Genomic DNA, 14,618 nt, shown 5'->3' with positions numbered 1-14,618 from the left:
CAACGCAAGTGTCTATTTTATAAGTGTTGTTGTTATGTGCCGTGGAGTTGGTTCCAACCCATAGCGACCCTGTACAGGGTTTCCGAGGCTGTAAATCTTTACAGGAGCAGAAAGCCTCATCTTTCTCCTGCCAAGGGAAACCAATATCCATAAGGCAGTCAAGCATCTTAGTATTATTTCCCCTCTTCAAACTGTGCCTTGATCCCTATGTCACAGAGATCTGTTGTTCCAAGGTTGAGCATGATTCACTATTTACCTCTGTTCCCTTTAGCCCATGCACACCTCTCTCAGTGTTCCCCTATCTACCTTGTTCTTCTGCCCCCTCCCACTTCTTGTGTACATCACACCCGAACTATGATGTGTCTGCCCCTACCCTGTGCTCTACCATCATGTCCTCTACCTTCCCCAAACCCTCCCACTCCAACGCCACTGGTAACCAAAAAAAAAAAATTATTTTTTTTCATTTTAGTATTAGGTATCTTTTCTTAAGCTTTTACAATAATGGTCTTACGCAATATTTGTCCTTTTGTGAATGACTAATTTCACTCAGCATAATGTCCTCAGGGTTCATCCATGTTATGTAGTATGTAGTGGCTTGTAGCTTCTTTGTTATTTTTCAAGGTAGCGTAATATTCCATTGTGTGTATGTACCACAGTTTGTTTATCCATTCTTCCATTGAGGCTGTCTCCATCTTTTTGCTGTTGTGAATAGTGCTGCTATGAACATTGGTGTGCAGACATCTACTCACATTATGGCTCGTATTTCTTGTGGATAAATACCAATTAGAGGAATGACTGGATCATATGGTATCTCTATTTCCAGCTCTCTGAGGAAGGGCCATACTGTTTTACAGAGTGATTGGAAAACATTTTGCATTCTCATCAGCAATGTAGGAGGGTCCCAGTCTCTCCACATCCTAGCCAGCATTTATTATCCTCTGCATTTTTGAACTTCACTGTTAGTGCTGGTGTGAGATGATATTTCATTGTTGTTTTGATTTGCGTCTCTCTAATGGCTAATGATTGTGATCATTTTTTCATATGTTTGTTGGCTGCCCAAATGTCTTTGGTGAGCGTCTGTTCATGTCCTATGCCCATTTTTTAATTGGGTTACTTGTCTTTTTCTTGTAGAGGTGTTGTAGTTTCCTATATATTTTAGAAATTAGTGCCTTGTCTGATACGTCATTGCAAAAGATTTTTTCTCATTCTGTAGGCTCCCTTTTTACTCTTTTGGTGAAATCTTTTGATGTACGTAAGTTTCTAATTTTAAGAATGTCCCAGTCATCTATTTTATCTTCTTTTGTTTGTGTAATTTTCGCAATGTTGCCTAGTCTGTGTTTTCCCTGGATTAGAGCCCTTAAATTTGTTCCTATTTTTTCATTGATGACCTTTATAGTTCTGGGATTCACATCTTCCTCCAATCTTGATGCCATGTTCTTCTTTATAAAATCCAGCTTCTTGGATTATTTGCTCAGTATATACACTGAATAAGTGTGGTGAAAGAATACAACCCTGATGCACGCATTTCTTAATTTTAAACCATGCAGTGTCCCCTTGTTCTGTTTGAACAACTGCCTCTTAGTCTGTTTACAGGCTCCTCTTGATCACAATTAAGTGTTCTGGAATACTCATTCTCTGCAATGTTGTTCATAACTTGTCATGATCCACACAGTCAAAAGCCTTTGCATAGTCAATAAAGCACAGGTATTTTTCTGGTATTCTCTGCTATCAGCCAGGATCCATCTGACATCAGCAATGATGTCCCTTGACCCTTGTCCTACATCCTCGTCTGAATCTGGCTTGAACCTCTGGCAGTTCCCCATCAATGTGTTGTTGCACCCGTTTTTAATTACCTTTAGCAAAACTTGGCTTGCATGTGATATTAGTGATATTGCCCAGTGATTTCTGCATTGGGTCACCTCTTTGTGGCACAAATATGTATCTCTTCCAATCATCTGGCCAGGTAGTTGAGTCCATAATCCTTGGCATAGATAAGTGAGTGCCTCTAGTGCTGCATCAGTTTGTTGGAAGATTTCAACTGGTATTCCATCCAATCCCAGAGCCTTGTTTTTTGTCAATGCCTTCAGAATACTTAGGACTTCTTTCTTCCTTCAGTACTATTGGCTTTTGATCACATATTATCTCTTGAAATGATTGAACATCAACCATTTCTTTTGGAATAATGGTCTCTTTGCAGATTGTGATGAGAATTACACCAGACAATGCTTATGAAGTGCTTGGCACATAGTAAAATCTCACTAAATGATAATTGCAGTTACTATGGTTCCACCGTCCTTCCATGGTCCCTGACCTTGGAAAGCCGTTAACTTGATGGGGAGACAGAAATGATGCCAGTGTGTACTAAAGTATTATTTGTGGAGATAGAGGCATATGCCAAGCATGGGAGGCATCCATTCTGCCTGTGGGACTCTGCGAGAGCGATTGTGAGCTAAGTCTTAGCAGAACTTAGATGGGTGCAAGGAATGGACCCCTACATTGCAAGTAGAGTGGAGTGGGTGAGCGGAGACAGAGGCTGAAATCTTTCAGGGCCAGAGGCCTCTACCTTCTCCCAGTACCACATCAAGGAATCAAAACTTTGGTCTGTGGGTGTCTTAGTTTCCGGGGGTGGGTGGCCTTAAAGAGAAATTTATTACCTCACAATTCTGGAGGCTAGAAGTCCAAATTGAGGGGCTCGGCTGGGCTGTGTTCTTTCTGTCAGCTCCCAGGGAGAGTCTGCCTTGTCTCTCTCAGCTTCTGGTAGCTCAGGAGTTTCTGGACAGGTGTTAGTTTATAGACACATTCTCCTCACATAGTGTCTTCCTCCTGTATTTGTGCCTCTGTTTCTTCCCTTTTATAAAATACCACTCAGAAGGGGTTAGGATTAGGGCCCACCCTATACTGATAGGACCTCATTTAATTGAACTTATAGCAAAAGAAAAACTGTACTTCCAAACAAAGCCATAGAAGTTTTATATTTAAAGTGCATATAAGAAAGTGTACATGTAAAAATGGCGGGGTTGAGGCTTCTGACTTCCTCTGGCTTCACGAAGGACAGAGAATCACTATCAGCATCAGCTCAAGGCTGATTTCTACGAGGCACAGGTCAGACGTTCCGCCTCTCTCCAGCCTTTTTACCAATCCAGCCAGCCGTTGTCCCTCCTACGGCACACTGCTTCTTTGCTGAGTTAGAGAATTAGTTGCAGTGGTCGTATGAAACTCACAGACCATACTCCTGATTATGGGGTTTATTAGGGGAGTCACATAGGACAACTCAGGGTCAGAAACAACTCAGGATACAGTTCTTGGTTTAGGACAGCCTCTTCTCAGGCGAGCCTGCAGGTAGGCCTCTCTCGGGTTCTTGCCCATCAACCCCCAAGGGCTGCCCCAGACTCTGACCTGTGCAGGCAAGTGTTAATAAGACTTGTTAGTTCTACCAGTAACTGTCCAGATACTCCCCACTCTTAGCCCAGAGGTGCTCAGCACACTGCCTCTCTGGGTCTGAGTCAGCAAACCTGTCTCTGTTAAATACCTGGAGACCCCCTAGCCCACTAGCAAGCCTTCTGCTTGAAGGCATTCCGTTTTCTCCCTCTCTGGTGGGGAATCCTCCTGCTGCTCTCCTAGGTTCTGCTAGCTCTCCTGCTGCTCTGCCTTTCAATGTCTCTCATGTGACAGCTCCCTCTGTCTCCTAGACCTGGGAGGTTCTCAGGATGGGGAGCCCAAGTCTAAAAGGACACTTTCCATTCCTGGTTTTTCTTTCTTACTGGTAGTGAGGTCCCCTCTTTCTGCCTCTGGGATGGTAGGATTTACCAATCTCCTCATTAGGATTCCATCCATCTTATTCGTGTGATACCACTTCTGCAAGGAGTTCTGGCGTGGCGCTGTGGGTTAAAGCACTGGACCGCAAGGCTGTTTGAACCAAAGTTTGATGGTTCACACTCACCAGCCGCTTCTTGGAAACCCTACAGAGGATGGCTATAAGTCGGAACCGACTCGATGGCACTTAACCATAACAACCTCAGCAGTGGTGTCATGTATCTTCTTTGCACTATTACCAAACTACTTGATTTCTTTAGTGGGCCACCAGCACCTATTTGTATAGTCTGGTGTGGTTTTGTAGTATCAGCACTGGACTGGGAACCCTAGGTTGGCAGTTCAACTCACCAGCTGCTCATTGGAAACCCTGTTACAGAGTCATTATGAGTTGGAAAATGGCTCTTAACTACTACAACAGCAATGCCCAGTCATTTGGTGAGTTACACAGTCCTGTAAAAGTGACCTGCTGCATCACATCCGGTTACATCCTAATGTCTGAAGAAACAATCGGTAGTCACTCTGCTAGCAAGTCTCCATAACGAAAGCTTTGAAGTATGTGAGCATTTTGAGTTCACAATTCCTTATGACAGATTCACAGTCACCCCATTACACAGGTAACGGGGGTCAGGACTTTAAGGAACGACTATGCACATTTGCTAAAAGTAATCAAAATGCAAAATAGTGTACACCCAGCTGAAGGACAGGTAGCACTTACTGTAAGAGTTCACTCCTTCAGTCACTCAAACATTTATTAAGTTCCTCGGAAACCCTCTACAGGTTCGCTATGGGTTGGAATTGACTCAGCGGTACACAACAACAACGAAATTGAGCAAGACTCTCTGTTATGGGATGATGCAAAAAGAGGAGACGGAACATTATTGGAGCTCAGGGTTTAAACATACCTTTTTGAGGACACAGTTCAGTCCAAATCAGTAGCCATATCTGTATATTTTAGAACTCCCCGCCCCCCTCTTTCTCTGTATCATTTTTAACCTCACTCAACCTAGAGCAGGGTGAAGAGAATCTTAGATGAGGCATGTCTGGATGAGCTGTCCACAAATAAGCCTGCAAATGGTCTGCCCGGAAATACAGGAACCTTGTTGTTTGTAAAGAGGCCACTTAGTGACTGCTGCTGGAATCCTCACGTTTCATGTGGGTGACCCAGGTTTCATTCCAGGCCAGTGCACCTCAAGTGCAGCCACCATGCATCTGTCAGTGGAGGCTTGTATGTTGCTGTGATGCAGGTTGGGCTTCAGCAGAGCAGAGCTTCTAGACTCAGAAAGACTAGGAAGGAAGGTCTGGCAACCTCCTGCTGAACATCAGCCCATAAAAGCCCTTTGGGTCACAGAGGTTCTTTCCTGCTATGTCTGGCATAGTGCAATGAATTACTTATTATGGCCCTTCTGCTGCACAAGACATTTTTAAAGTGCCGAAGAACAAAGATGTCAGCTTGAGGACTAAGGTGCTCCTGACCCAAGCCATGGTATTTTCAGTAACCTCAGATGCATGCGAAAGCTGGACAGTGAATAAGGAAGAATTGATGCCTTTGAGTTATGGTGTTGGAGAAGAATATTGAAAGTGCCATGGGCTGCCAAAAGAACCAATAGATCCATTTTGGACGAAGTGCAGCCAGAGTGCTCCTTGGAGGCCAAGATGGCCAGACTTCATCTCTCATACTTTGGACATATTGTCAGGAGAAGGATATCATGTTTGGTAAGGTGGAGGGTCAGAGAAAATGAGGAAGACCCCCAATGAGATGGATTGGCCAAGTGGCTGCATTGATGGACTCAAGCGTGGCAACAGTAGTGAGATTGGCCCAGGATCGGGCAGTGTTTTGTTCTGCTGTGCATAGGGTCGCTATGTGTCAGTACCGACTCGATGACACCTAACAACAACAACAGGAGTCCTGGTGTGGTGTTGTAGGATGAGCACTGAACTGCTAACCACAAGGTTGGTGATTCAAACCCACCAGCTGCTCCTCAGAAATCCTATACAGGGTTGCTCTGAGTCGGAACAGGCTTACAACACTTAACAACAACTGCAGCTATAATCTTTGTAACTCTTAGCGATGACTGGATGGATTATACAAATGAGGTGTTTGTGGCCCACCAAGGGGATTGGATAGCTTGCTAATAATGTAAATAAGGTCCTTGGTACCTTTGTGAGGGTTGTTGTCGTTAAGTGCAGTTGAGTCGATTCTGATTATAGCCATCCTGTATAGGGTTTCTGAGGAGCAGGTGGTGAGTTTGAACTGCCAAGTGGGACCATGCAAACGAGGTGTATGGAACTGTAATGAGGGGGACTGGTCAGTTTTGCCATCCCCCTAGGCTTAAAATAAGCCATTCTAGAGTCAGAAAGGAGGACCTCATAACCAGCAAGAAAGACGAGAGTGTGTTCTTTGGATCCAGGGCCCCTGCTCTGAGGAGCTCCTAGGCTGAGGAGCTGAGAGGAGCTGAGAAACCTCAGCAGGACCAGGAAACCAGCAGCAGCGTTTAGTGCCTTCAGGCAGGAGGCTTGCTGGCTGCCCTGATTAAAGAGCTGTACTCTGAGTTGTTTCGGATCCTGAATTATAACCTGTTGCTGGGCATTTAATGATGGAGCTAAAGAACTTTGTAATACTTGCCTGAGCAGGGCATAGGAGGCCTAAGAGGCCTGAGGGAGTGAGAAGAGGCAGTTCTTATCAATGAATGGTATTCTGAGCCATTTCAGAACCAGAATTGTAATCTGTTACTTTCCTAACAAACCTTATAATCTAGAGTACTGTCTGGGTTCTGTGTGGCCACTGTAACACATGATCAAATCCAGCAGAGAAGAAGAGAGCTGTGGGCAGGAACACTGGTATCAGAATTGCTTAAAAGATTGGGGAGAGGAGATACGGCTGACCTCTGTCTCTGTCTCTGTAGGAATCAGCCTGGGGCTGATGCTGATGGTGATTCTCTGATTCTTGAAATCAGAGGTTAGACACTTCCACCTTAGATTTTTTTTTTTTTTTTTTAAAGCTTTTATTGTCACTTGAGTGAAACTTTACAGGGCATATCATCAGTTTTACATTCAACAAATCATATTTTGTTTCACTGCAATGATTACAATCACCTCTGTGAACTATCAGTTAACAGTATTTACCTCTATTTCCCCTCCCTTTTTTTTTTTTTTTTTTTTTTACATATAGCACACAGAAAATATATATTCATTTAAATGTCCAAAGGGTACATTTCGCAAGCTAGCCTGCTGCCTGCAGGCACATAACCTTACTCATTCCCTGGATCTTTAGTCCTCAGCTGCTCTCTCACTATGCCATCACCTCTACCTCGTCTCTGCTGTCACTGTTTTTCTGGGTTGGATCCCTCGCTCCACTTATGCTCTTCCCTCTTGATGGTCCTAGAGGCCTGTGTTCCTGAAATGAAAGATTAACTACTCTCCCACTTTTAGTTTCGTATATTCTATATATACAGTTGTGACAGTTGCAAGTAGTCATGATCACAATTACTCACAATTGAATCATAAAATCCTATCCCATCCTCCCCCATTCCCTTTCACCAGACCCGTCTGGATAAGAGGGAAACAAACTCCAGTGAGGATTCTGCCTTACTCCCCTCGTTCTGAAACGAAGTACCCTCATGAAAGCTTGTAAGCCAGCCACTTTGTGCCTTTATAGCCCCCCGTTTTTGATAGCCAGTGTCTTAAGTTGCCCATCCCTATTAACCCAGTGTACTAAGGAGCCAAACTTGATCCTTCACATGAAGAATCCTTCCCTTTTGGTTGGAATTTTGAGCAACAACATCTGTAAGCAAAGGTCCAGCTCATCAAATTGTAACAATTTATACTTGCTCCCTTTATCAAACTTCTTTATCTTCCTCTAGTCAAGTTCTGATCAGTAAGCCATCCATAGGCAAAAGGGGTACTTACTATCTGCAAGTTTGGGCATCCTTTCATGCCTCCTTCCACTTTAGACCTGCTGGCAGCTTCACTTTCAGCTCTAGCCCCCAGTGACTAGGTCAGTGTCCATGGGCTTGGGAGTTCACACGCCTCCCTGAACTTCAAACCAGCCAGCCCTTCCTTTCCTCTCTCTCATCTCAAGGTCAACGGGGGTCTATGGAACCTGGCCAAAGTCAACTCATGTCTTCATTGCTGCATTTCCCCCACTTTCATTCACAGTTAGAGATGGCAGTCACCAGTGAGCATATAAGCCTGCTCTTGTGTTCTTTTTAAGTTTCAGTCTTAGAAGTGGGTTTACCCTGATGCTGCCCCAGCATTCATACAGGAGTAAAATGGTTATCTTTCTTCTGAGTCCTCTTACCCAGTTAATGGTTGCTGAGCAGTGTTATCAGTACTCCCTACTCTTGAGAGTGTATATCTGAGATGGATATAAGTGGCTCAGAAATTATTTGATGTTATGCAAACTAACAACTATGTAAAGTGATGACCGTCTCTCCACTGTTTTGAGGAGAGAAGGACTCTGACTTCTCATCTTCTTATCTTCCCGGTGGCCAGCACAGCGCCTGGCACAAAGGGCTCAACCCCCGTGTGAATGAGTAACTTAATAGCCGGGAGAGTGAGAGATTGTCTGCACCCTCTCGTCTTAGTTAAAACTGCTTTGGAGAAAGCATGCACTTTTGGTTTAAGTTTGTACAAACAGTTATAAATGCTGGGTCTGAAAGGACCTGTTCAGAGATGGTAGTGGTGGTGGTGGTTATGTGCCGTGGAGTCGATTCCGATTCATAGCGACCCTGTACAGGGTTTCCGAGGCTGTAAATCTTTACAGGAGCAGAAAGCCTTATCTTTCTCCCACGGAACAGCTGGTAGATTGGAACTGCTGACCCTGAGGTTAGCAGCCCGACTTGTAACCACTATGCTACCAGAGCTCCTTTGTTCAGAGATGGTCCTGCTAATTCCTTTGCTTTTTTAAATTACACCTGCAAGTGGAGGTGCAGAGAATAACAGGAGAGGTGGTCTCCCGAAGAGAAAGCAGAGTTCCTTTTGATAACTAACATTTAAAAACAAAACAAAACAACTAAACCATGGGCTCTCAAGGAGTCCTGGTGTGGCGCTGTAAGATAAGCACTGGACTACTCACTGCAGAGTTGCTGGCTCACACCTATTAGCCACTCCTTGGGAATCCTATCAAGGTTACTATGAATTGAAACACACTTGATGACACTTAACAACAGTGGGCTCTCAGACTTTCCTGTATTCATTTTTGGAGGGAGGGTGGGAAGGGAAGGTGTTTTGTTTTTTTTAAATGCAGGTTCTTGTGTTTCAATCCCAGAGATTCTAATTTAGTAAATCTGGGGGTGGGTCCTAGGAGCCTGCGTTTCCTCCCAGGTAATTGGGGTTGTTAATGATCCTTTGGTAAGTATTTCTTATTCTAGTTGTTGAGTTGATTTCTGGCTCATGGTGAGGTGACCCCATGTGTGTCAGAGTATAACTGTGCTCCATAGGGTGTTGTTTTTTTTTTATTTAAAAAATTTTTTTTTCATCAGTTAATTAAAGGAGCTCTGGTAGCAGCGTAGCGGTTATGTGTCGGACTGCTAATTGCACAGCCTCGGAAACCCTTTATAGTTAGTGTTGTTATGAGTCGGAACAGACTCCACGGCACATCACCACCAGTTAATTAACTGATTGATTAATATTGAACTGGGTGAAGGTTTACAGAGCAAATCAGTATTCCAGTCAGCATTTCAGACACATCTTGTATCCCATCCTTGACTGCAATCCCCACAAAGTCACATCACTCATCCCACTTCCTCTCTGCTTCCCACTCCCATTCCTCCTTCTTTCCTAACCCTTCTGCACTTTGTTCCTGAGCGTAGGGTTTGCAAGGGCTGATTTGGAGGACGTACATTGCCAGGACTTTGTTTGAGGAGGCTTTGGGTAGACTTAGGTCTTCAACCTTTTGGTGAGTAGTCGAACATGTGACATGTGTGCACCACCCAGCTACTCCCAGCCTAACTGAGGGGACTGCTGACTGTGCAGTAGGGCCAAATTTGGCCTGCAAGCTAAGAATGGTTTTTACATTTTTGAAGGTTATTATTGAAAAAAAAAAAGGAGAGAATATGTAACAGAGACCATAAAGCTGAAAATATTTACACTTTGGTCCTTTGTGGAAAAAATGAGACCCCCTGCCTAAACCCTTTATCCTCTAGTAAGCTTTAGTTACTATGTACATGTTACAGGTTTAGCTACTCTAACATTTACATAGTAGCTAAAGCTCACTAGAGGTGCTGCCGCCACCAGGTTACGCAAGCTACCCACGCTATTGGTCCTTCTATTGTCTCGCAGCCTGGCTGCCACACCATGGATACCCCGAGACAAGTGGTCAATTTCGGGCCCGGGCCCGCCGAGCTGCCGCACTCCATATTGCTGGAGATACAAAAAGATTTACTAAACTACAAAGGCGTTGGAATTAGTGTTCTTGAAATGAGCCACAGATCATCCGATTTTGCTAAGATTATAAACACCGCAGAGAATCTTGTGCGGGAATTGTTAGCCGTTCCCGATAGCTACAAGGTGATTTTTGTGCAAGGAGGTGGGTCTGGCGAGTTCAATTCTGTTCCCCTTAAACCTGATTGGCTTGAAAACAGGCAGATGTGCTGACTACTTGGTGACAGGAGCTTGGTCAGCTAAGGCTGCAGAAGAAGCCAAGAAGTTTGGGACTGTAAATATTGTCCACCCCAAACTCGGAAGCTATACAAAAATTCCAGATCCAAACACCTGGAACCTCAACCCAGATGCCTCTTACATGTATTACTGCTCAAACGAGACCCATGCATGGGGTGGAATTTGATTTTATACCCGATGTCAAAGGTGCCGTGTTGGATTGTGACATGTCTTCAAGCCTGTGGATGTTTCCAAGTTTGGGATGATTTTTGGGCTCTGTTGGGGTTACAGTGGTGATTATGCGTGATGACCTACTGGGGTTCGCTCTCCAGGAATGCCCCTCCATCCTGGAATACAAAGTGCAAGCTGGAAACAGCTCGTTGTACAACACACCTCCATGCTTCAGCATCTATGTCATGGGCCTGGTTCTGAAGTGGATTAAGAACAACGGCAGCACAGCAGCCATGGAGAACTTCAACGTAGTCAAATCTCAAATGATTTACGATATCATCGATAACTTTCAAGGGTTCTATGTATGTCCAGTGGAGCCCGAGAATAGAAGCAAGATGAATATCCTATTCCGCATTGGCAATGCCAAAGGAGATGATGCTCTAGAAAAAAGATTTCTTAATAGAGCTCTTGAACACAATATGCTGTCTTTGAAAGGCCGCAGGTCTGTGGGAGGCATCCGCGCCTTTCTCTATAACACTGTCACCAATGAAGATGTTCAGAAGCTGGCAGCCTTCATGAAAAACTTTTTGAAGATGCATCAGTTTTGAACCCTGACCACTGTATACTCTGTCGTTGAACAATGCATGAGATTTAAAATGACAAGGGAATGGTTAACAAAACTTTTAACAAATAACAGTATTTTTCTCAAATGAATATACTTAATATACATTCTTTTTTTCAAAGAACAAAAACCAAACATCAAGAGCTCTGTAGAGCTGGTGGGACGTAATGGCCACTTTAACTTTGACTTGAACTGGAATCATTTTAGCAAAACCTTCCTGTTGCTTTTCTAATGAATTCAAGCTTATTTTGTCTTTGCTGCTGCTTTTTCTAGCTAGATCTTAGTTTTCAAACTTGCCCATGGACTGAATTATGTAAGTTGCAGTTCATTATTTCTAGAGACACACAAATGCATAGTATGAAGGGTGGGTGGAAACTACTAGGTGCTAACTCTAGATGTTTTCTGAAATGGCAACGGTGGGATCTCTGGGTTCCGCAGCCATTAAGATTGAGCATTTGGGATGTCTGGGTCTTTCTTTATATTGTTACTCACATAAAGAAATAAAAGTGGCATACTGTATTTTATATAGAACATCTGTTTTTTAATATCACATAGTTTATATCTCTCTGCATTTATAGTTCTAGTAATGTGGTTCTCAGTGACATAGGTAGAGACGAAGAATTTGTTAGAATCCTTGACCTGGTACTTACAGCTATACCATAAGCAGTGGTGGTGTGTGTCCCTTTTATAAACCACTTCAGAGAAAAGAGATTTAGAAGTTCTGTACTTCACTCTTTCTCTCTTTTCATTAGCTAGAAGAGGAAGTTGATCAGTTGGTTTGTGGTTTGTTTTTTAATAATGCCTTCAAACTAAAAATCTCTGTTAAACTCCCTTATTCTGTTTAAACTAAAAATCTCTGTTAAACTCCCTTATTCTGTGTAAACTAAAAATCTCTGTTAAACTCCCTTATTCTATGTTCACTTGACTGTTCTCTTTATTGTGCCTGACCAGGGTGATACTGTGAGTTCCAGAAGAATCTGTGCTCAAGAGTCTTTTCCCTCTTGTGTATCCATTGTCAGTATTTAATGTTGAATGTGTGGAAAACATTTAAATACTAAGACATCTAAGCCCTTGTCAGTGGGCCCCTCTACCTGATTTTTAGACAAATTGTTCTTTTTAAACTTTATGATGGGAATAAACAACTTCAGTTTGAAAATGAAAATAATAATAATAAAGCTCACTAGAGGATAAAGGAGGTCCGGGAACTAGTGTAAAGCTATGGGCTGGTGGTAGGGCAACCTATCACTTTTCTTTTCTAAACTTTTTTATTGTGAATTGGGTGAAGGTTTACAGAGCAAATTCACTTCCATTCCACAGTTCATACACGTTTGCTTTATGTCATTAATTTCAGTCTTTACAATGTAACAGAGTCCTGGTGTGGCGCTGTGGGTCAAAACGCTGCACTGCAAAGTCGTTTGAACTGCAAAGTCAGTGGTTCAAACTCACTAGCTCCTCCTTGGAAACATACAGGGTTACTATGGGTCAGAACCGACTGGACAGCACTTAACAACAACAACACAATGTAACATCACTTATCCCACGTCCTCCCTGTGTTTCCTGCCTCCAGTCCTCTCTGTTTCCTAACCCTGCTGAACTTGTCCTGGCTTTTTGAACTCAGGTGGTTATTATAGCTCCACAGTGTTGTTCCGATTATAGATCATCATATATTGTACCCCTTATAGAACATATTATTTTCTGAAAATTAAGCCATGGGTGAGTTCAGTTCCAGACTTCAAAGGTGGCAAAGGGCCATAGACTCAGGGGCTCTACCAGTCTTTATCTGACTAGTATGTTTGTCCATTTTTATGGTTTTGAGTAGTTTGTTCCACATTTTTCTTCCACTCTAGCCAGGACTTCTAATGTGATCCCTTCCCGAGCAGTCAGTAGTGGTAGTTCAGACACTCTGTAGTTCTTGTCTCAGGGTGGTGGATGCTGATGTTTGTGGGGGTCATTAGTCCATTGGACTAAGTTTTCTGTGCGTCTTCAATTTTCTTTATTCTTTTTGTCTACGGATGGGCAGATACCAATAGTTGCACCTTTTGCTGGTGACTGTTCACCAGCTTTTAAGACCCCAGTAGCTCCTCACCAGAGTCGAATGTACACCATTGTTTTTGTAGATGATGTCATGCCTGTTGACTTTGGTCCCCCCAAGATCTATGTATGTCTTTTCGTAGCCTAGGTCTAGATGTAAAATTTGCACACTGTGAGCACCTAATGCATTTGTTGGATGGACATTTCATGATGCTACTTTTATTTCCTAGGTGCTGTTGAATTAGAAAACTTGCCACTAAAGAAAGATGCTTTGAAAGAACTGGAGTTACCTTTTGAAGTCAAAGCTGGTATGTGGAACTAAATGAAAGGAATACAGTTTTGAGCTTTATATTGTTTGGGGACTGAAAACTGAGAACCCTTGAGTTTGGCTCTGTTTGACTAAGAAGACAGAGAACAGGAAATGTTAGCGTTTAACTCTGGCATTCATGAATTGTGATCTCTAGGCCACTTCTACAGGTAGTCCCTGACCGGGAATGTAGCATGAACTGTGCTTATGACCATCTGTGTGTTTTTATTTATTTTTAGTACATTTTAGTATTAGTAATTTTACAATGTTAAAACTTATCTTTCAGTTTATATATAATGTTTCCAACACCCCCAAAGATAAATCAAGATTGGATTTAGGAAGATACTACTAATCAAACCCAAAAATTATGAAAAGAAAAACAGGTATTTGACGGATGTCAGAACCGACTTCAGATGGAGTCATTGGTATGATGTCAGAACCCTGCCATAAATCGGGCGCTGCCTCCTCCATTAGGATGACCTTGTGGTGATGATGGGCAAGTCAGGTGGTCCCCAGACCTACTTAATCAGAATCTCTGCATTTTCAATAAGCACTCTTGGTGATTCTTATGCTTATTAAAGTGTGAGCCCCTCTTCAGGATACAGGGTTCCTATTCTCAGAGAGTTCAGTATGGATAATACTGGGAGACAGGCTACTTTATTGACTAAGATGTGGGCACTGGAACAGTCTGCTTGGGTTTATGTCCTAGCAGTGTCATTGTCTAGCTGTGTGATCTTAGATAATTTATCTAACCACTCTGTGTCTGCTTCCTGTTCTTTAAAATGGGGATAATAATAGTACCTACGTCATTCTGTTGTTGAGAGGACTTCATGAGTAAATGTGTACATGTTGAAATTACAATTCCTGGCACACTCAATAGATGTTAAAAGTTAATATAGGAGTTCAGTGGTTACTTGATTGAGTAAGGCAACAAAAACTGTTACAGAACAAAAATATTCACTAATGAACCCACCGATTATAAAATTAGTCCCTATTCAGACACCCCTTCATCATTCAACACTTCCCCTTATGTTGGGTGGTTGTTGTTGTTAGGTGCCATCTAGTCGGTACCGACTC

At 42.9% G+C, this 14,618-nt stretch overlaps 1 protein-coding gene and 1 pseudogene across 2 annotated transcripts in view; both read left to right on the top strand.

Moving 5' to 3' along the window:
* VPS13D (vacuolar protein sorting 13 homolog D (S. cerevisiae)) overlaps positions 1-14,618 on the top strand; it is a 360,697-nt gene that overhangs the window by 7,082 nt on the left and 338,997 nt on the right. For both annotated transcript variants that reach the window (XM_006866375.1, XM_006866374.1), the window contains exon 2: positions 13,465-13,542. In XM_006866375.1, the coding sequence (XP_006866437.1) occupies positions 13,465-13,542 (78 nt within the window). The remainder of the gene's footprint in view (positions 1-13,464; positions 13,543-14,618) is intronic.
* Positions 10,108-11,189, top strand: LOC102840227 (annotated as a pseudogene).

The sequence above is a fragment of the Chrysochloris asiatica genome, unplaced genomic scaffold (genome assembly GCF_000296735.1).
Source record: "Chrysochloris asiatica unplaced genomic scaffold, ChrAsi1.0 scaffold00090, whole genome shotgun sequence".
NCBI classification, from domain to species: domain Eukaryota; kingdom Metazoa; phylum Chordata; class Mammalia; order Afrosoricida; family Chrysochloridae; genus Chrysochloris; species Chrysochloris asiatica.
Note: the sequence above shows the minus strand (reverse complement) of the source record. Positions and strands in the feature narration are given on the sequence as shown.